Source organism: Macrotis lagotis, chromosome 5 (genome assembly GCF_037893015.1).
Source record: "Macrotis lagotis isolate mMagLag1 chromosome 5, bilby.v1.9.chrom.fasta, whole genome shotgun sequence".
Lineage (NCBI taxonomy): Eukaryota > Metazoa > Chordata > Mammalia > Peramelemorphia > Peramelidae > Macrotis > Macrotis lagotis.
The window spans coordinates 30,479,481-30,502,602 of record NC_133662.1 but is presented as its reverse complement, the minus strand read 5'-3'; the positions used below and the strand labels follow the sequence as shown (position 1 = coordinate 30,502,602).

At 33.7% G+C, this 23,122-nt stretch overlaps 1 protein-coding gene across 1 annotated transcript; it reads right to left on the bottom strand.

The window, feature by feature from the left end:
* GLYATL3 (glycine-N-acyltransferase like 3) lies at window positions 1-17,991 on the bottom strand. The gene is made up of 5 exons (XM_074237162.1): window positions 17,868-17,991; window positions 14,157-14,264; window positions 9,140-9,266; window positions 4,561-4,684; window positions 1-1,922 (listed from the first exon to the last, which is right to left on the bottom strand). Exons 1-5 carry the CDS (start codon window positions 17,943-17,945, stop codon window positions 1,508-1,510), a joined length of 852 nt encoding a protein of 283 aa, XP_074093263.1. The 5' UTR covers window positions 17,946-17,991; the 3' UTR covers window positions 1-1,507.
* Window positions 17,992-23,122: the final 5,131 nt, after the last annotated feature.

Sequence of the window (23,122 nt, the reverse complement as noted above, 5' to 3'; positions counted from 1 at the left end):
TATGCCTTTTCTGACCCCCTGCTTAAGAGTAAAATATGCAATCATATTCAGTTTTCTACTCAGTAGCATGGTCATCCTATGACAATTTGTTTTATCAAACGAAAGGCTAAAAGTATTATTTAAAAAAAAAAGATTGAGAGTTTCAATCCCAGTGGTTTTCAAGTGTTTTATTGTGCAATGGTTTCTTCCCATAATTAAGAATTTCAGTTCCTTGAACTTTAGACCAAGAGCAGTTACAAACATTGTCTTAGAACAGATAAATTTATATCTTTAAAGCTGACAAATGGAGGGGTGAGGGGAGGGAGGTGGAAGGAGGGGATAAGTCACAAAGTAAAAGAAAGAGATGTATAGTGATTGGCTCAGAAACAGTAACAGCAACATGACCAGCTATGTAGTGTAGTGGACAGAGCACTGACCTTGGAGTCAGGAGGATGGGGTTTTTTAATCCAACCCCAGACACTAGACACTTACTAGCACTGTGACTTGGGCAAGTCATTCAACCTTGACTGCAAACTTGATCTAATGCCATCTCCAATTGTTCTAATTCATATCTGGCCATATAGCCATATACAGATGACTCCAGAGGAGAATGTGAGGCTGGTGACTTAGCACAGTACCCCCCCCTCAAATCTGATTCATGTGCTTGTCATGGCATCACCTCCTTAATGTCATGGACTTCTTTCAGAATGAAGAACAAACATCATCAACAACCACTCTTAGGATTTAAGTAGACCACACTACTACTATTCCAACATGCAAGATTATTAAAGATAGATGATGAAAGGAAAGGGAAGGGAGAGAGGGAATTAAGTATGTATCAGATTTCTCATTAGATCTTCACAGTTCTATGAAAGGTGCTATTATTATGCCTATTTTATAGTTGAGGAAATGGAATCAAACAAGTGATATTTGAGACCAGATCTGAACTCAGATCTTCCTGATTCCAGATCCACTGTTCTATTTACTGACATCACCTAGCTCTTGGAAACAGAGGTGAGTCAATATGATAAAGGGAAAGGGAAAATAAAGGCTGATATATGAATAGCTGAGTAAAACATTACCAGAAGAGAAGTTGATGGGGGTTAATATAGGGAGATCAAGGTATTGGAGAGCTAGGTTAGTAATCTAGAGCAACTGCTATAGAAAAATGCTTGTAATAAGTCTTTTATCTTGCAGTGCTAGTCTCTGTCATGCATGCTAAGGAAGCACTGCTGTCCCCTACATTAGCCTATCCATGAAACTGAAGCATGGAATTGTTTTGAGTTGTGTATCAAAGAATGGCAGCTATAGCCATTTTTTGATAGCTCCTGACAACTTTAGTTACTTCCAAAGGAGCCTGGAAAGAATAGAATCATCGTCTCCTAGATCTGATCCTTCATGTCTTTTCCAGGGCAAGATTGGGACTGTCCTATTTCCATTTTCATTCCTTATGCCCTGGTAAATAAGAAAGCATTGGCTAGATAGAGAAAGTAAGAAAGACTATCAATTCTATTTTAGGGATAGGTATCTAGATAGAGAAAGCCCTAGGAGTGAGGATAAGTCTATGAAAGCGACAAGGCAGAAAATGAGCATTAAGGCTTTTAAGAAGAGATATCGATGCTAAATTTTCATCTAAGACATTGCCTTGACTTGGGAATCCCCGACTTTGGAGCTTCCTAGCCAGTGTTATAGCCACTAGACGGCTATAACCTTTTCTGCGGTGATTGGGCAAGGTGTAACCGTGAATCATTGTAGCAAACTGATCTGTCATACCCCAGGAAACTGGATTTCCATTTTCATCTCGGACACATACACTAGGAAAACAGTAGATGAGGTTGGCAAGGTACTGGCGACACAGTTCATTTCCACCCCGTGACCAAGTTCTGTTAAGCAGATCAGCCTCAGCAACACTCAGGTAAGACAACTGAGGGGAAGACACCACTCTAAAGGAAAATATGGCATGTTAGATGGGATTTAATCACAGAATTAGAAATCATTTTGCTCACATCCTTCTTGCAAAACAAATTTACAGATGAAATCATTTTAGGCAAAGTAATGTCAAATTGCTAAAGTACTTGATTGATTTGCAAAAAAATAGATTCTCTGGGCCACCCCTTTGAGGCACTTAAAAAATTCTGAGCATCAGTTTTTCCTTATAACTAATATAAATCTTTTCTACTTTAACATAAGTTCATTTATTCTTTTTAAATTTTATTCTTAATATATAAAACAAAATAAACATTTTTAGCATGCTACAGTACAAAACATGATTGTAAATGAAACTGGAAATCTACTATACACAACTTGCTACTCCTTTCAAACATACAACAAAATTATCATGAAATTTCTTTTTTTTAAACTTCCACCCAGCCTAAAGATGACTACCATTAGAAACAAATAGATGTGTGTATGTAAATCTACATATTAATGTGTAATGTATCTATATCTTGTTTTTAAATATGTGTACACACACATATGTATGTAAAAATTATTCTTTGTTTTTTTTAGGATTTTGCAAGGCAAATGGGGTTAAGTGGCTTGCCCAAGGCCACACAGCTAGGTAATTATTAAGTGTCTGAGCCCGGATTTGAACCCAGGTACTCCTGACTCCAGGGCCGGTGCTTTATCCACTGAGCTACCTAGCTACACCTAAAATTATTCTTTACATACTTCTATTATCAATTCTTTTTTCTGGATTCAAATATTTCCTTTCTTCAAATGTTCTTTAATTAATTTGGAAATTTATAATAATAAAATAACTCATTTGCTCAAATTCATTCTTAAAACAATATTGCTGTTACTGATGAAAATTAAGAACTGTTTACCATGATAGTACTCCTTTTTAGAATTTAAAAATCTTATCAAATTCTGTCTTCTGACATTCACCATAGAACCTTGGTAGGACTTATACTAGTGGAAAGAGTTCCCACACCAGGAATTCCCTACCTTTTGAAATCATAGATCTTCTGCATAGTCATTTGAAATATTTTACAAATTCTCTATTCTAAATCTACATATCTCTTGGCATTAAAAACAGAGAGAGAAAAAAGTAGGAAAAAAAGAGCTTATACTAAAAGTAACCTGCAATAATTAGAATTGAATGGACTATATATACCTAAATCCTAGGCAGAAAGACTGTCATTACAGAAGAACATTATAGAGGGAAAAATAAGACTAAAGTTATCACCTGTTATACTGTTGATAATATTCAACATTAAGACAGGAATATATTTTCTAATTTCATTGTGCCTACCAGTTTTATGATCTTTTTTTAATAGATTACAGAGTAGCAACTACAAAGTCATCTCATACAAGAGGGATGTCAACTGTCTGAGAAGTAAGCAAATTCCAGTTCTCTGTGGCATCCCTTTTGGGCACTTTAAGAATTTCTGATCATCATTAAGTTCCAGCACTGCATTGTTAGCTTTTTCTCTAGAGTTAAAGATGACTTTAGCAGTCAGTCAGCTGTCTAACTGCTAAACAAGAAAACAATCTGCCTTTGGCTTTAATTCCTTCTTCAGAATTGTAACCAAAAGAAGACAGATGACATGATCCAAAAACTGAAAAGTTCTTATTGCCAATGTGGACATGGTCAAATACAGAAAATGGTCTGTTGTAGGATGTTACAGGATCAGTAGATCTTCTAGTTAGCAATAGCCAAGTGTGACAGTATACCCCAGTTTTTTTAAAATTTATTTTCTTCATGAGCAGGATACTGAACAAATAATGAATGAGTGGGGTCAGTGGTCTGATGGGCACAGTTTAACTTTATGCAGAAAGTTTCAGCTCCTAGGCCAATATTCAGTATAAGAATAAAAAGGGTTGTGATTAATAGGCCTTAGTGACTATTGTTTTATAATTATAATATTGATAATGTTATATTCCATATAAACCAAGTAAAAGATGAGAACAAGATCATGATGAAAATGATCACTACTCATTTATAATTTAATATTGGTTTCTAATTTTGTCCAAGTTTTTGTTATGATAATGCTGGAAGCTACAACTAACTTTTTTTTATTCCTGTAAAGATTCACAAATGACCTCTGGAAAGCAAAATGAAATGTATCCACAATTTCAGCTTTTTAAAGGACAAACCTCATGGAAGTTATGTTTGAGTAGAGATGGGTGTGTCAGGAGCTCAACTAGGTGACAGCCTCAGGAAGGAGGCATATAGCAGAATCCTATTCAAATCAATTATTCTTGCTAAACAAATGCTAAGCTTAGATAATTTTTTTTGTTGATTTACAACTATTTGGATATGAGAATGCAAATGTAAAATAACATGATTTGAGCTCACTGTAGACAACGTAAAAGCTATTCCTACTTAATATCTAAGGGGAAATGAAAAACTTCTTTGTTGTATGCTTTGTGTGGGGAAAAAGGAAGTGCAATGGTTTTACTTTACTCGTATCAACTTCACCCCTCTGAAAAACTCTGAAAACTGCATTTCAGTTCTAAGATCAATTTCAGTACCAAGTCCCTAAATATTCCCAAAGAAAAATTTGGATGTACCAAGCTCTGCTTTATATATTTTCTTAATAGTAATCCTCCCCTAAACTCAGAAAATTGACAACCCACCTGGAATTGACATCTGGCATAGGGAATGGAGAAAATTCAATTGCCTTAAAGGAAGACAAATTTACATCCAACTGTTTTGAGTTCGCAACAGCCTTTGAAACTTCATATATCCCATCCTGGAGTCCTATGAAGATAATGAATATGAATGTTCTATTTGAGAAATAAAGAGCAACTGTTCATTACAGAATTCTTAATGTACTTAGAGTATACACTAAATGAAATAGCTACTTACAAGGTATGGTAGATAGAAAACTAATTTTGAAGTCTGAAAAAAAATTGTTCAACAGTGGCCTAACTCAGAGTCAGAGAAACTCTATTTAATAATCTTAACTCTGTCACTTATTCTTCATGACTTCATGTTTGTGCTGCATTTTCTTAATCTATAAAACACATCAATGACTTCTAAAATTTAAGATTCCCTCTAGCTCTGCATCTGTGATTCTTTAAATGTACTTTCAAGGTCTGACTCAGTCACCTAGGGGAGAGGCCTCAAGTGTCAATTGACTTCTTTAATAAATTAGGTCATATATGAAAGTGTTAAATATATATTTATATAGGATAGTATTAGAAAAACATAATCTTGAGGTCAGGAGGTGGTTCAGTGGATAGAGCACTGGCCCTGGAATCAGGAGGACCTGAGTTTAAATCTGGTCTCAGATATTTAATAATTCCCTGTGTGACCTTGTATAAGTCACTTAACCCCATTGCCTTAAATAAATATTTTTTTAAAAAGCCATAAACTTGTTAGTTATATATTTTCTGTATTGTCATTTTTTCCAGTTATATCTGATTCTTTGTGAACTCATTTGAAGTTTTTTGGCAAAAATATTCAGTGGTTCATTATTTCCTTCTCCGATTCATATGACAGATAAGGAAACTGAGGTAAACAGGGTTGAGTGACTTGCCAAGTATCATGCAGCTAGTATCTGAAGTCTGATTAGAATTCAGAAAGATTCATCTTTCTGATTCTGGATCTAACACTCAATCCACTGCATTTAGGTAGACTTTTATTAAGTCCTATATTGCATATAATTTCCTTTTTTATTCCTTCATATCTTACTTTCTGGTATGACTTTAAGAATCATCAACAAAGTTATCAGTTTTCAAAGAAAAAAATGGAGATTACATATGAACTCATGAACTTGTTGCATGTTTGTTTTTTAAAGACTTATTATAAAATTTAACAAGGAAGTATCAAATTTGCTCTGTTGTTAAGCCTGATTTTCAAAATAGAATTGTAAACTCCTTAAGGGCCAGGTAACATTTCCTACTTCTGTTTATAAAGTAAATAATAAGATATAAAAAATGTCAGGGATCCTAAAGATCAGACTATTCCATTTATACTTAACTGAATAATAATGTTAACATTTATATATTGTTTGCTATGTGGCAACCGTTGTGTTAAATGCTTTCCTTAGAGTATTATATCCCCTGAATATCATCACAACAAAGCTGGAAGTCAAGGGCTATATTTTATCCATTTTATAGATAAGGAAACTGAGGCAAACAAAGATTAAGTGACTTTCTCAGGATCACAAAGATGGTCTTCCTGACTTCAAATCTAGAATTCTATCCACTATGCCACATGGGTGCCACCTCTAAAGGATTCATAACTAGGTAATATGGAAACTGGAGAATTACTTGGTTGTCTTCAGGGGATTAAGCTACATTTAACAAATTTAAAATAATATCTCAAATATAAGAATGATAATTAATATTTATATAGAGTTTTAAGGTTTGCAAAGTGCTTTGTATGCATTGTTTCATATTAACCCAATAAAACCATGAAGTTAGGAGCTGTTATTATTTCACCCATTTTGCAGATGAATAAAGTAAGGCTTAGATAGTGTAAATGGTTTGCCTAAAGTCATGTAGCTAATAAATGCCTGATGGAGGATTTAAGTCTAAGTCTTTTTGATTTATGGGATATTCAACAACAATAGAGGTTAGTTTGTCAAATACAGTATCTTTTTCAGAGATATATCTATCTACATGCATGAAATGTATGTGTATATAAACATAACTAGACAGATAGATTGATAGATCTGATCTAGTGTCCAAAAGACAGTACAATACTTTCAAAAATAACTTCCAAGAAATAAATGTGGTAACAACAAATAAGAATTTGCATTTGAATAATACTTCTAAGATTTACAAAGCACTGTTCTCACAACAAGCCTCTAGGCTTATCCTCATTCTACAAGGGAGAAACCTAACTCTGAAAACTTCATCTTTGTTGTTCAGTCATAATCAAGTACCCATGATGGGATTTGAGTTCTATGACTCTTGAACAAAGTTTAACATTACTCCATATGCTGTCAAAGGCTAAAAAAGATTGGTGATTGGTAGAAATACATTGGTACAACATAACATTCTTTTTTTTATTAGGAACTTAATTTCAGTATACAAAGTAAGGCAAAAGATGAGGATTTCATGTGAAGTCACAATATTCTATTATGCAGTTTGTCTTAAACAAAATTGAGGATTAAATTTTACAAAGCTAAAATAAAATTGTCATTTGTATTCCCTTCTCAAATTTTTTTAGTGTGTTTTAGTGCTGTATTCATGATTCCTTCCTTGCCTACTTGCCTCCTTCCTTCCCTCCTCTCCTTTTCTTCCCTCCCTCCCTCTTTCCTTCCTTCCTTCCTTCCTTCCTTCCTTCCTTCCTTCCTTCCTTCCTTCCTTCCTTCCTTCCTTCCTTCCTTCCTTCCTTCCTTCCTTCCTTCCTTCCTTCCTTCCTGCTTTTAAGACTGAATTTCATCTCACACAAGATGGAATAGCAAAAGTAACTCATGGACCTATACTATTACTAATCTACACAGAAACTCTGACCTGCTCTGTTTCTGATCTGGGCAGGTTCACCCTTCTTTAGGAGGCTGGTGGTCTTCTTTTCCTAAGAGCTCACCATATTGGCATTATACTTAATGTGAACACATAATCATCTTTAACCCTAGTGAAGCTCATAATTCCTGAGCTTAAGCAATTTACAAACCTTGGCCTCCCTCAGTGGCAGAGATTATGGGCATTTATATATACACCTAATCTTAATCATTTTTATTTATATAGGTGATTTGGGTCAGGAATTAAAGAAATTAATTGCATATTAATCTTATATTTATTAATATATTTTGTTTCTTTCATTTGCAAATATGTCCTTTTTTTCCTCCAAAAAACTAGCAAGACATATTTTATGGAAAAGATTTGGGGGGAAAAGGGGGTTGGGCAGTTTGGAAAATCAACAAATCCATCATGCCTGAAACACAATATTCTGTATATATTCCCCCCTATGCTAGGAAAAAAAGTAGATGCATTTTTTCCCCACTTTTATCCAAGGTCAAACTTACTCATTATAATTACTCAGTATTCGGGTTTTTCCTCCCCTTTCTACTTATACTCTTGTAGCTATTATATATATTGTTTTGTTGATTCTGATTAATATTGGTAGAGGAGTCCACCAGCTTTTTTTCATGGATAATGGAGAGTTTTGGTATAGTTACAATAACATTCAATTCTAGGGCAATAATTATCATGAGAATAAGGAATCATGAAGAAGGGTCACAGCTCTCTTTCATCCTTCAAATGACATCATCTTTTATTTTTGTGCACACCTTTTGACATCATTTCATATGTCCTTTTACTCTTCCCTGAATGCTTCATATTCATCATTTCTTGAAGTAATATTCTTTAATATTTATTCATGTACCACAATTTGCTTAGCTATTCTCCAAAATAAATGGGTATATACTTCATTTCTGTTTCTTTGTGAGTTATAAGAATAATCATTAATATATCTGTGTATATGGAATTTTGTTTTCTGTCTGACTTTTAAGGGTATCTTCTTAGCAATGTAATCTCTGGGTCAAAAAATAAGGATATTTTAGTATTTACTTATTTTTTTAGAATTACAAATTGCTTTTCAAAATGGTTGGATTAATTCAAAGCTCCATCAACAGTCAAATCTGATTGTATTATGCTAAGCAAATGGTCATTCTATGACCCCTATAATTAGGAACCAGGAACAAAAGGGAAAAGGAGAAATATATATTGGTAAAATATGAATTGAGAGGATACAGATTTGAGGAACCAAAGATTTTTCATAGCCTTAATGATTTAGCTTATAGGGCAAATAATTTTAAAATGAACCAAAGCTAAAATAATGTGTTCTATACTGTTTGTTGAGAAAAGGAGGGAGATTATTGACCTTGTAATTAAAGAATGGAGATGCCACTATTAAGTCTTTCTAATTGTGGAAGAATATTAAACTTCCCTGTTGGATCAATCATATTTCAATATACTGGGATTGTGTAAGGAGGATGAAAAGGGAATAATGTTACATGTATTCACTTTTTGAAAGAACTATAGAACTCTATAACTGGTACTATTAGAATTCCTTTCATTAAAAGAAATGCCAATTTAAAGGGTCTTCTTTCCATAAGAGTCAGTTCTTCACATAACAAAGAAACATACTTTTAAAAGCAAATATTAACTCCTCACTAAAGCAAATAACCAACAGAGTTATGAGGGAAAATGGGAAGAAAAACTGCTGAGTCCATTGCTCTTTTCACATACTTCACTTCACCTTGTATCTGAAAGACTTGTTCCCAGTTGATAACATCAGGCTCCTTTAAAAGTTTATGGTAAGCTCTGATATCCTTATAGAAGACTGCATAGGCATTGGTATAATGGTCCAGGTCATCTGTTTTAGCCTAGGAGAAGTATATAGTTATGAAATTAATAAAAGTTTGGGACAGCAAGGTGGTACAGTGGATAGAATACCAGCCCCCGAGTCAGAAGGACCTGAGTTCAAATCTGACCTCAGACACTTAAAGATTACCTAGCTGTGTGACCTTGGGCAAGTCACTTAACCCCATTGCCTTGCAAAACCAAAACAAACAAACAAACAAAATTAACAAAAGTTTATAGGAGGGGCAACTAGGTGGCACAGTGGATAAAGCACTGGCCTCAGAGTCAGGAGTACCTGAGTTCAAATGCTGTCTCAGACACTTAATAATTACCTAGCTGTGTGGCCTTGGGCAAGCCACTTAACCCCATTTGCCTGGCAAAAAAACCCTAAAACAAACAAACAAGCAAAAAATCTATAGGGGATTCAAATCATGAAGGTCTGTGTCCTTCTCAGCTCAAAATTCTTAAGTAGAATTTCTCCTTTAAATTAGTTAATGCCAAAAGATATCATATATGTATATATGTGATTAAATGTATTATGTAAGGCAGCTAGACTTATCTTCCTTCAAATCTGGCCTCCTATACTTACTAGTTGTGTGACCCTGGACAGGTCACTTAACCCTGTTTGCCTCAGTTTCTCATCTGTAAAATGAGCTGGAGAAGAAAATGGGAAACCATGAAGTATCTTTGCCAAAAAAAAAAAACAAACCCAGAAACAAAACAGCAGATAGGGTCTTTTAGTATTTATTTATTTTTTTAGAATTACAAATTGCTTTTCAAAACAGCAGAGAGAGAGTCAGACACAACTGAACTTGTATAATAGGTATGTGCATATTCTGATACATTCATATATGCATATATAGGTACAGATGTATATAGATATCTAAATGTATATATGTAGGTAATATGGATACACACATGTATCTATGTATGTCTAGGTGTATCTATGTGAAAATGGACACATTTATAGAGTTAGTGGAATCAAGAGGACCTGAGTTCAAATGTGACCTCAGACACTGATTAACTGTGTGACCCTAAACAAGTCACTTGTGTCTACCTCAGTTTCTTGAACTATAAAATGGGTCATAATAGCACCTGCCTTCCAAGGTTGTTGTGAGGATCAAATGATACAATATTTGTAATGCAATTCATAGGGTCTGACACATAGTAGGCATTAAATGAATGCTAATTATTATTATTATACACATAAATGGGAGTTTTTATATGTTTGTATACATATATACAATTGTTGCTGAGCATTTTTAGACAGTATTAAAGAAGTGGAATGTCTCTCAAGCAATGATTAAATGGGAAAGGCAAATCATATTCTAGAAGATTCTGAATCCTTTGAATTTTCCTTTTGCTAATATGTAATTAGTATTAGTGGCTCTTATTCTTCCTAGGATTGGATTATCTATCCATTGCATTTGTTGTCTCCCTAATTATGCCACACTGAAGTGTGTAACACTTAAGTCCCATTAGTAAGGCCTAATAAGCATCTCAGAACTTTCAGAACAGGAAAAAATGATGCCAGAAAGCATTTAATTGGTTAACTTGAGCTTATTTACCTTCTCTGTTTCTTAAGGGATCCTGAGTGTGGAATGCCTGTTGAAGTACAGAATAGAAGAATTGTAGAAAAGAAGTACTATCTCTCTATTCCCACTTTCATAATCAAGGACTGAAGTTGATTCCAGAGGAAAGCATAAAGAATAGTCAGGGGTAGCTAGGTGGCACAGTGAATAGAGCACCCACCCTGGAGTCAGGCAGACCTGAGTTCAAATGTGACCTCAGACACTTAATTATGTAGCTATGTGACCTTGGGCAAGTCACTTTCTTCATTGCCTTGCAAAAAAACAAAAAAATAGTCAGAAGGTGTGCACAAGAATAAAAGATGATGTCATTTGAAGGATGAAAGAGAGTTCATGGTCCCTTATTCTCATGATAATCTATTCCCTAGAATTGAATGTTATTTTGACTTGATTCATTGTAACTATACTGAAACTCTCCATTATCCATGAAAAAGCTGGTGGACACCTCTACCAATATTAAGTTTCAAATTTGAGTTCCTTCTCCTCCCACCATGATTCTTCATCACTGGATCCAGTAGAATTGTGTTTCTGTACCATAGCCACTCAGATACTGACTTCCCTTTTATATGCACCTTGAATATACTGCTCCTCAATATTGGTCTTCTTGAAGGTTATACTTAATTCTGTTCTGTATTATCACAATACTCTGATAGGTGGGAATTCTATTAATACTAAATCCTTAAATCAATAACTACTCCCTCCTTTTCAATCATTAACCTTGGGAGAATGGAATATAGTCTAAATCATTTTTAAAAAAAATTTTAAAAACCAAAGTCCCAAAGTAGGGAAATGATAGTTTCTCTTTTCTCTGTCCTGGCTAAAACATATCTGAGGTATTGTGCTCAATCCCCAGAACACTATTTTAAGCAGAATATTGACAGACGAGAGAGAATGAAGAGAAGGGTGACCAGGATCATAATGGGCCTGAAGATGATACCACATGAGAATTGTTTGAAAGAGTTAAGGTTACCAAGGGGTGTTGTAACTGTCTTCAAGTATTTGAAATCTGGTGTTTAGAAGAACAGTTAGATATAAAAACAATATTAACCAAAAGAAAAAAGTTTAACCAAATTGTGTAGAATAAAAATAAATTCCTTGAATAATATATACATAGGGGCAACTAGGTAGCACAGTGGATAGAGTACCAGTCCTGGAATCAGAAGGACCTGAGTTCAAAGCCATCCTCAGACACTTAATAATTACCTAATTATGTGACCTTGTACAAATCACTTAATCCCATTGCCTTGCAAAAACAAAAAAGAAAAATATACACTTTTTGTTATGATTTGATCTATATTCTAGTAAACATCAAATGCTCAGGTTTGAATTATATTTAATTAGATTTAATTCTGAATGTATTTTGTGTTCTTATGTGTACTGTCTGTAAAAGTAACCAAACAGATCACCTGCATTAGCTTTTATCTCAGTATTTTCCATGTGTTTGTGATTTGACAAAAACCAATATTTTTAACAATAACATATATGATAGTTGTTAAATTTGTCATACCTTTATTCCAAAGATCTGAATGAGAAAAGTGACTAGTAATTACAAAGAGGCTAATTTAACTTTTATTCTAATATAGATACGTATCTAGAGATCTATATATCTTATTAGAGGAATGTTAAAAGTCCCTTCCACTTATTATATCTATATATTTTAGTTATGAGACTCTGAACACATCACTTAATCTCAGTTCTCTAGGTAATTTTCTCAATTCTAAATTGCAGTGAGGCTACTACTGTCATTTGTGGAATAATTTTTCTCAACCAGAAATTTCCTATATCAATGAAGTCTAAAATCCAGTCTTTATCCCCATCTAATCTTATGATCCAGCACTCTCAAATCCCTCTCTCTGATCATGTCAAACTATCCTTCCATCTTTTCTTCTTTCCTACTCCTCTTTTTTTAATGTATGTAGGGTGGGGGAGGTGTAGGGTCATTGGGATTGAGTAATTTGCCCGAGGTCACACAGCCCATATTCAAGGTCTGAGGTTAGATATGAACTCAGGGCCTCCTGCCTCCAGCCAGGTCTCTACCCACTGTGTCACCTAGCTGCTCCTTTCTCACTCCTCTTTAGCCTATTTTTTTTTTCCATTTTTGATCTCTATGTCCTCAATCCCTCCTTGTTCTCTGGATTCATTTTCTTGCTCTGCTTTCCTGACCCTACAATTGCAACTTTTACCCTGTAGTTAATTAATTTGATGATACACAGTCCTTTCTCTTTGCATTCCTTACCTGTTTGTCTTTTTATTACCACAGCTTGCCAAACTTCAACCTTGGATTATCTCCCCCAGACTATGTTTTCTGATTTTATTCTTGTACTGCTAAATGTATGCTAGAGAAAATCATACAAGTGAAAAGCCCTATCTTACTAAACTAATTAGTATATTAATAATGTAGTTTCAATAGCATAGCCTCAGATCAGGTACATCAACTGGGACTTTTCCTCAGGCCACCTCATCTGAGGTACTTTCTCCAAGTGAAAAACCTTCCAATCTATCGGCCCTAAAAGGTTCCACTTCCCTTACAATGCCTGTTTTTCTTCAGCTGTCTCTTTTTCTAGGTTCCAGGGTCATAGAACTTGAATATCAGCAATCTTCCTAGTTCATTACATTTAGCTAGAGTAGACTGTCTCCTATGTAGCCTTCTCTTCCCTGCTTCATCCCTAATCTCCACATATTACTTTGACTAGGACCCCAGACTTTTTTAAATTGATATTTTATTTTTCCAAATACATGTTATGAAAGTTTTTCAATATCCATCTAAATGTAACTGTATAGTTTTAAGTTACAAAATCTCCTTTGACCCTCCCTTCCTATCCCCCCTCCCCTCAGAGACAGTCATCTTAATATTGTACATACATATTTGTTTATATATGTTTACAGATTATTCATTTTTGTATGAAGAATTAGGATTAAGGGAAAGAAGTACATCAGAGAAATTTTTTAAAAAGTGAATGTAGTGTTCAACAGATTCTGAAGAGTTTTTTGGTTTTGTTTTGTTTTCTTTTTCTTCCTCTGGATGGGGATAGCCTTGTCCATAGTCAGTCTAAAAGATTTGTCCTCACTCTCTGAACTGCTGAAAGGAGCTGCATCCATCAAGGTGATCAACTCATAATATTGTTAATGAACCCAAGAATTTCTACTTATGGCTCACTTAAAAACATATAAAATCACCCTGGCTACTGTCTTTGCTCCTTTCCTTCTATATGATTCTAATCCCTAGTTGTCTTTTTTTTTCTTTTAAAATGAAACCCATACCCTGTTATTACTACTGTGATCTTTAGATAAAATTTTAAACTGATTTTCAATACCATTAGATACCTGTTTCTGTCGTCGAGTTATGACAGTTCTGAAATCTGGCCATGAATCCACTACCACTTCCTTCTGAAAGGGATTTCCACGATTCATGTTCATTACGGCTCCATAAACCTAATCACAAATCCAGTGAGAAAGTAAATAAGAATCCAACCACCAGTCTAGTAAGATAGATTCTGTTGAGATGGTATTCTTCACTTCATATCTTATTGAGCTTATGATAGCTATCCTGAGACAACCAGATGAAAAAGGAAAAGGAAATGAATTTTCTTGCTTTCTCTAGCCATTTTCTTAATATTCCACCTCCTCTCTACTTTAAAAAAAAACAGGTGCCATAAGTATGTAATCTTGTGTGCTTCCATCCAAATTTCAATCAAATTCCCATATTCCAAGTTTAGGTGTTAAGAATACACAAAAAAGGGAGGGTAGTTATGTGATACAGTGGATAGAGCCCTGGCCTTTGTGACCCTGGGCAAGTCACTTTAACTTCCTTCCCTTAAAAAACAAAAATAAAAAAAAAGTGCCATCCTCTCCATGAAGTCATTCCCAATCCTCCAATTGGTAAGGTTTTCCTTCCTAAATGTTTTTTATTAAGCTACTTTGCACATATATGCAGTTATTCATTTTATAATTCACTTGGAAGCTTGGTGGCCCAGTGGATAGAGTATGGGAGCTTGAAGTCTGGGTATATGTGAGTTAAGAGACTTATTGGAATATTGGGTACCTATCTGACAGAGTTCTAATGTGAATCCAGTAAGATTTTATATCAAATGACTTAATAATTATAGAATTCTTGACAAAGTGTCTAGGCACATAGAAAGTACTATATAAATATTAGTTAAGTGTTTTACATACTTTTAAACACTATATATATACACATATATGTTTGCATATATAATTTGCATTAGATATATGATATTAACATGTTCATTGGAAGAGTATTGAGAAGGGAAAAATCTAAATAAGATATAGTTGCACAACAATGAAGGATATAATAATTACACAATAGTTTGAGCTTTTATAGGATAAGAGTATAAGATCAAGTATAAAATTATAGTTTTGAATTTCATTCTGTAATTCCAAATACTCCAGTAGATAATTTTCAGTAGTATAGATCCTCTGTGACTTTTATATCAACATTCAATAGTGGATCCATCTAAAACACTAGAAGTCTTGCTTTAGGTATTTTAACATTTCATGAGTACCAATGCAGCTGTCCATCTGTCTGTTTCTTAACTTCTCTCTTTCACATCCTCAATCAAATTTCTTTTCAAAAATTTCCAATGAGATTGCTTCTCTAAGCTTCTAGGCAAGAGTTTTCTCCTCTGGTTGTCTTTATATTCAAAATGATAACTTTCATTAAACATTTTCTTTTGGGGTTTCAGGGCATTGGACAAAGTTTAGAGGATAGTTAAGTCAACCTGCTTTTGGTGTCTTGGATCACTTTTGTTGTTTGTGTCTGACTTCCCAAGTTGTTTTGTGTGCCTGGAGAATCAGAGCTTTATTTGGGAGGCAGCATAGTACATGCATAGAGAATGGGGCTGAATTCTGACAGACTAGCATTTGAGCCTTTGACACTTGTAAACTATGTGACCTTAGACAAATCACTTAACCTCTCTAGGACTTGATTTCATTCTCTGCAAAATGAGGGATTTAGACTAGATGAATTTTAAAGTCCCTTCCAGCTCAAATCTATGAGCCTGTGATTTTTTCCTTTTCAATGAATCTATTTTATTGAGGAAGCCTTCCCCAAATGGCAATAAGCAGGCAATGTTGAATCTACTTTAAATTCATGTAATTTTAGTGGGCTGGAAATGTCATTTATATCTAGAGTAATGAACTATAGCTAGTCAATAAATATAACAAGAGTAATTTACATTTTACAAAACCACAAGTTCCCTAAATTGGAAGAAACTGAGAGGACATTTAGATAATCCCTTCAATTGTCAAGATCCTAAAATACCCTTAAGATGTGATCATCTAGGGGCACTTAAATATAACACCAATCCTGGAGTCAGGAGGACCTGAGTTTAGATTTGACCTAAGACACTTAATAATTACCTAGCTGTGTGGCCTTGCGAAAGTCACTTAACTCCATGGCCTTGTAACACCTCACCCCCCACCCCCTGGGAAAGAAGATGTGATCATCCAGTCTTTCCTTGAGGGTATTTAAGTGGTGAGGCACTCTTTAGCATTTTGACAAATCAATCCATTTAATTCTTTGACAATTCTACCAGTTATTAAGTTTTTCTAATTTTGGAGCTAAAAATGTTTCCCCTGTAACATCTTCCCTTTAGTCTTAGCTTTCTACTATTTAACATAATTTCTTTCTGTTCCAAATGATGAATTAAGAGTTTTGAAGTTAAAAATGTAATACCTCTTTTTTTAAAAAACTCAGGTGTAGACCAAAAACAAACAAAAAACAGTGATTGATCTCAAGATTAGAAAAGAAAAATTTTAAAGTCTATGGGAAGTCATGCTTTAAATAACTTCCACTATTTAAATACTAAATATTCTTTTGTAGGGTTGACATATAAAGAAACTAGAGAAATAAAGAGTTATGGAAACGCAGTTAAAAGTTAATCATAGTTAAATAACTTTTCAAGTCCCCTATTATATTACCTACTTGGTAGCCTTTTTTGTTATTATTGTCATTTCGGTTGTGTTAGACTTTTTGTTACCCCATTTGGGGTTGTCTTAGCAAAAAATACTGAAATAGTTTGATATTTCCTCTTCTATAGATGAGAAAAATGAGGTAGTGATTTACCGATGGTCACAGAGCTAGTAAATGTCTGAGACTGAATTTAAACTCAGGAAAGTTAGTCTTCCTGACTCCAGGCATGGCATTCTATCCTCTGTGTCACCTAGTTGCTTTCTGAATATTTACCTAATCTATATGCAGCTTGAGAGTAGCAACTGTGGTTTATCTAAAATTACCTCATTTACCAATTAACATCACAATCTTAAATGTTTAATGCTTTCCTTAATAAATATATTTTTATTAGAAACATATTAGAATCACTAAGAGTCTTTGAAAAAATGAAGACAGGAGAAATCTTCTTATATGTCTATAAGTTTATATAATAATATTTATTGAGAGGCAATGGAGCATAACCTAAATTCAAGACCCACGACTGAAACCTATCGGCTAAGTGTACCAGGGTAAATTAATTGACCTCTCAGTTTTCTAAAAGTCTAAGATTTTCAATTATAGAGTGGATATTAACTTGCATTAGTAAAAGTTTTCTCATTTGGGTGTCGCCTATGCCAATGAGATCATAAGAATAGTTCCTAGCCTATTAGTATTAATATATAAAGGTAGTCATTTAATCACTATTCATATAATTTTACCAATTATATTATTGCATGAAAATGCATATGGAACTTAGTCAAATTATTAATGTTCTGGAAGATAATTCTTGGAACAAGTTTGTCTTTTGGGCCAGTGTCAACCTGTTGAAAGCTATTCAAATTTCATATATGGTGCCAGGAAAACTAAAAAAAACTTAAAGACTCAAAACCATTTTAATCAAAGAAATTGTCATGCATGTTTCATCTAATTGGACTCTAATAACCTGTGCATAATCAAATCAGATAGCCTCATCTGATGAAAATACCAGAAATGTTAAATATGTTGTATACAGTCACACAGCAGTATATTTTCTCAGGCATCTGACATTGCTATCTCTTACCAAGAAAAGACTAGATATATGGTACCTTGAGTGATTCAGGAAAGTTACTCCTCAACATTTGCTCTAGCATCTGTAGTTTGGTGGAACAATTGAGCAGTATCATCTTTCCAGAACTCTTAGAGAAACACACAAATAAAACCAAACAAAACATGAAGATTTGCTTCCAGATTTTGACTTAAAAAATTAATAGTATTTTATTTTTTCACAGTTAGTTGTAAAGACAATTTTTAAAATTATTTTTATAAAATTTTGATTATATATATATGAAGTTTTGATAAGTAATTTACTGTTGGTTTTATATATACAATCATGTAAAACACATGTCCATATTAGTCACAGTGATGAAAGAAAAAGAACAAAAAGAAAAAAATGAAAAAAATAAAGTGAAAACAGCATTTGAGCTATTTCAGGGTCCATCAATTATTTGTCTAGATGTAAACAGCATTTTCCATCATAAATCCTTTGTAACAGGATATGTTGCTGCTTGTGGTGATTCTACTCATTTCATTTTGTATAAGTTCATGAATGTCTTTCCAGGTTTTTCTGAAATTTTCCTGCTCATCATTTCTTATAACACAGTAGTATTCCAGTACATTTATCTTCCACAATTTGTTCAGTCATTCTCCAATAGATGGAAATTTCCTCAATTTCCAGTTTTTTGCCACCACAATAAGAACTACTCTAAATATTTTTGTAAAAGTAGAAACTTTTCCCGTTTATAACGATCTCTTTGGGATACTGACCTAGTAGCAGAACTGCTGGATCAAAGAGTATTCATATTTTGGTTGTTTCTTTGGCATAATTCCAAATTGCTCTCCAGAATGATTGGATCAATATATTAGTGTCCCAATTTTTGATTTGTATTTCTCTAATAAAAAATGATTTAGAGTAGTTCTTCAAATGACAGTAGATAGCTTTAATTTCTTCATCTAAAAACATCCACTTATCAATTGTAGAATGGCTTGTATTCTTATAAATTTGATTAGTTCTCTGCATACTTAAGAAATGAGGTTTTTATCAGAGACACTTGCTATAAAGATTATTTCCTGTCTTTCTGCTTTCCTTCTAATCTTGGTTGCATTATTTTGTTTGTTCAAAAGCTTTTTAATTTAATATATTCAATATGATCTATTTTACATTTCATAATGCTGTTTCTTGTTTAGTTAAAAATTCTCTTCTACATAACTGTGACTTCTCTTTGCTCTTCTAAATTATTTAGGCTATCACCCTTTATAACTAAATCATTTACCCATTTTGACTTTATCTTGGTAAAGGATTTGAGACATTGCTCTATACCTATTTTGCGCCATATTGGTTTCCAGTTTTCCAATGGTTTTTTGTCAAATAATAAGTTCTTTTCCCAGAAACTGGGGTCTTTGGGTTTATCAATCACTAAGTTAATATGATCACCTAGTACTGTGTCTGATATATGTGATCCATTTCATTGATCCACCTCTTTGTCTTAACCAGTAACAGAGATTGTTTTGATAATCACTCCCTTATAATATAATTTCAGATCTTGTATTGCTGTTACCTTTCTTTACATTTTTTCATTAATTCCCTTGATAGTCTTGACTTTTTGTTCTTGAAGTTTTATTTTGTAAATATTTTTCTAGTTCTTTATAATAATTTTTTGATAGTTTGATTGCTATAGTACTAAGTAAATTAGTTTAGGTAGAAATTTCAATTTCAATTATATTGGCTTGCTTTACCCATAAGCAATTGATATTTTCCCAATTGTTAGGTCTGACATTATCTGTGTGAAAAGTATTTTGTAATTGTGTTCATATAGTTTCTGGCTTTGCCTTGATAGGTAGTCTTTCAAATATAGAAGTGCTCATGTTATATGTGCAAATTTCTTAAAGTTGGTAATTATTTAAAATAGTTTTTTAATTGAATCTTTAGGATTCTCTAATTATGCTATCATATCATCTTCAGAGTGATAGTTTTGTTTACTCACTTTCTTCAATTCCTTTTTCTTTTCTTATTGCTATAGCTAATATTACTAGTACAATATTGAATAATATTGGTGATAAGTCATCCTTGTTAACCACTTATCTTATTGGAAAAGCTTCTGGCTCATCCCTATCACAAATAATCCTTACTAATGGTCTTAGATAGATATCACTCATTATTTAAAGGAATTATCCCTTTAATCCTTTTCTCTCTTTCTCTCTGGTGTTTTCTAATAGGAATAGCTGCTGTATTTTGTCAAAAATCTTTTTCAGTTTCCCTTGAGATAAGCATATGATTTCTGTTGGATTTGTTAAGATGTGATCAATAATGCTGAACAATTTTGCATTCTCAGTATAAATCCCACATGGTCATAATTCATGATCTTTTGATATGTTACTATAATCTCATTGCTAGTATTTTATATTTTTTGCATTGAAATTGATTAGGGAAATTTGTCTATAGTTTTCTTTCTCTGTTTTAGATATTCCAGTTTTAGGTATCAGCATCATATCTATATCATAAAAGGAATTTGATAGAACTCCTTTTTCATCTATTTTCCCAAATAGTTTCTGTATTTTTGGAATTTATTATTCTTGAAACATTTGCTAGAATTCACTTGTGAACCTATCTGATCCTAGGGGTCTTTTTCTTAGAAAGTTCATTAATGACCTGTTTGATTTTTTTTGAGATAGTGTTTTTTAAACTTTCTTTTCCCTCATCTGTTATTCTGAATAATTAATATTTTCATAAATATTCATCAATTTGCTTAGATTGTCAGATTTGTTAGTATATAACCAAAATATTTCTAATGATTGCTTTAATTTCATTAGTAGTGATTATGCCTTTTACATTTTTGACACTGGATATTGGGCTTTCTTTTTTTTTTGTAAACTTAACCAATGACATTTATTTTAGCATGTTTTTTTTTCCATGAAACTAATTCATTCAATAGTTTTTTTTACTATCAATCTTATTAATCTCACCTGTGATTTTTCAAAATTTCTAATTTGGTGCTCAATTGGTGATTTTTAATTTGTTATTTTTATAGTTTTTTAAGTTTCAGACCTATTGATCTACTTTTCTTCTTTTTTATTTAGAATAATTTGGATAAATTTCTTCTAAGAACTGCTTTGGCTACATCCCATAAATTTTGGTACATTGTTTAATTATTGTCATTCTCTTTAATTATTGTTTCTATGATTAGTTCTTTGCTCCACTTAGTCTTTAGGAATAGATTATTTAGTCAATTAATTTTTTTTTTGCAAGGCAAATGGGGTTAAGTGGCTTGCCCAAGGCCACACAGCTAGGTAATTATTAAGTGTCTGAGACCACATTTGAACTCAGGTACTCCTGACTCCAGGGCTGGTGCTTTATCCACTGCACTACCTAGCTGCCCAGTCAATTAATTTTCAATCTATTTTTCCACTGTCCTTTGTTTAATGTAATTTTTATTGTATTATGATCTGAATAGAACTCATTTAATTTTTTTTTAGATTTTTTTCAAGGCAATGGGGTTAAGTGGCTTGCCTAAGGCCACACAGTTAGGTAATTATTAAGTGTCTGAGGCCAGATTTGAACTCAGGTACTCCTGACTCCAGGGCTGGTGCTTTATCCACTGCACCACCTAGCTGCCCCTAGAATGCATTTAATTCCTGCTTTTCTACATTTGAGTTTGAGATTTTTTTTAAGAACAAAAATAGTTTATTTAGGTATTGCTGTGGTTAGCAGAGAGAGATTAGCAGCAACAGTAGCAGTAGCAGCAACAGCAGCTGCTATTAAACTCTACGGTAAGGTATGGGAGCATGAGAGTTTATCTGGAGGATCATGCTCCCCAAGAGTAGGCTGGATTCCTAGAGGAAGATGAGCCATCAGGGGATAAGCAGTAAAAAAAAAAAAAAAAGGTAAAGAGGCATAAGAAGTTATCTGGGGGAATCACACTCCCCAAGAGCAAACTGACTTTCCAAAGGAAAATGAACTAGTTTTGAGGTTTTTATGCCCTAATGCATAGTCAGTTTTTGTGTGGGTGCCATATACTGCTGAGGAAAAAAGTCTATTCTTTTCTATTCCCATTCAATTTTCTCCAAAGGTCTCTCTTATCTAACTTTTCTAAGATTTTATTTACCTCCATACTTTGGCATGAAGAGGGTCCCAGCATTAGTATGGAGTATTGATATAGCATGTGGTATGGAGTGATGCTGGGCAACAAAAGCTGCCGGTTTGCTGGGGGCTAAGCTAACACATGTGGCAGTCCTGACATTGACATTTGCCCATTTTTCTGGCTATGCCAAAGTACTTCTGGGCTTCCAGCACTGGGGGTCTACCTATTGCTCAACTATGGGGTTGAAGGGTTCCAAGTGTTGTCATTTGCCTCCTCCTCCACTGGCTTGCTGAGACAGGGCTTGTTACTGGCTTGCCATCTAGACACACCTTATAGAAACAGACATTTCCTACCATTAATATTTTTTACTGACTCTGCTTTTCCAGCATTCATTTTATGCTATTTTATAATAGTTTGGAGGTGAAAATGGGACAATTAAAGAGATTTCCTGATTACTCTGTCATCTTGGTTCCTGAAAGTGAACTCTCCAAACTTTGGTATTTTAAGCAAATTTTTAACACTCCCACTTTCACTCTCATTTTTGTACCTAATATAATATTTCACAGCAACAGAGCTAGGTGATAAGGATATAAAGGGAAAAAAGTGCTCCCTTTCTCTTTGGAGATACAATCTGCATACATATAAATTGGAACAAAAAGATACAAAGCAACTACAAGGTAATTCTAGAGTAGGGATGGTATTAGCAGCTAGAGGAAGGGGAGACAGAAAAAAGTTTCATTTGGAAGATAGAATTTTAGCTGACTGGGAGGCAGGGAAACCCAAAGAACCCAAAGATATTCCCAAACTGACTTGGTACATTTGGTTATTATGGAGTGTTCAGCAAAGACCAAAGATGGTGTGAGGGAAATTTTTGAAACACCCATTAGTGTGACTTTTCAAGTCAGTTGTGGAAAGAGAAAAATTGGGTGCCTTTTCTTGTAAAAACAGTAGAAATCCCAGCTCTCATTCAGCTAATTTTTGAAGTGGTGGTTATTAATCTTAATACATGATTATTGGCATTTTTATTCATCTATAATTTAGTTTAAGAGATTTTCAAATAAGAAACTATTCTGCTACCAGATTTAGATTTTTAATGACAGTCTGAGTCCAACACATCCAGACACACCAGGGCTCCTCTGCCATTACTCTTAATAACATTTCTCATTCTCTCAACCAGCATATCTCACACTAAGTCAAGGGAATTCTTAATTTCTTCTAGATAGGGG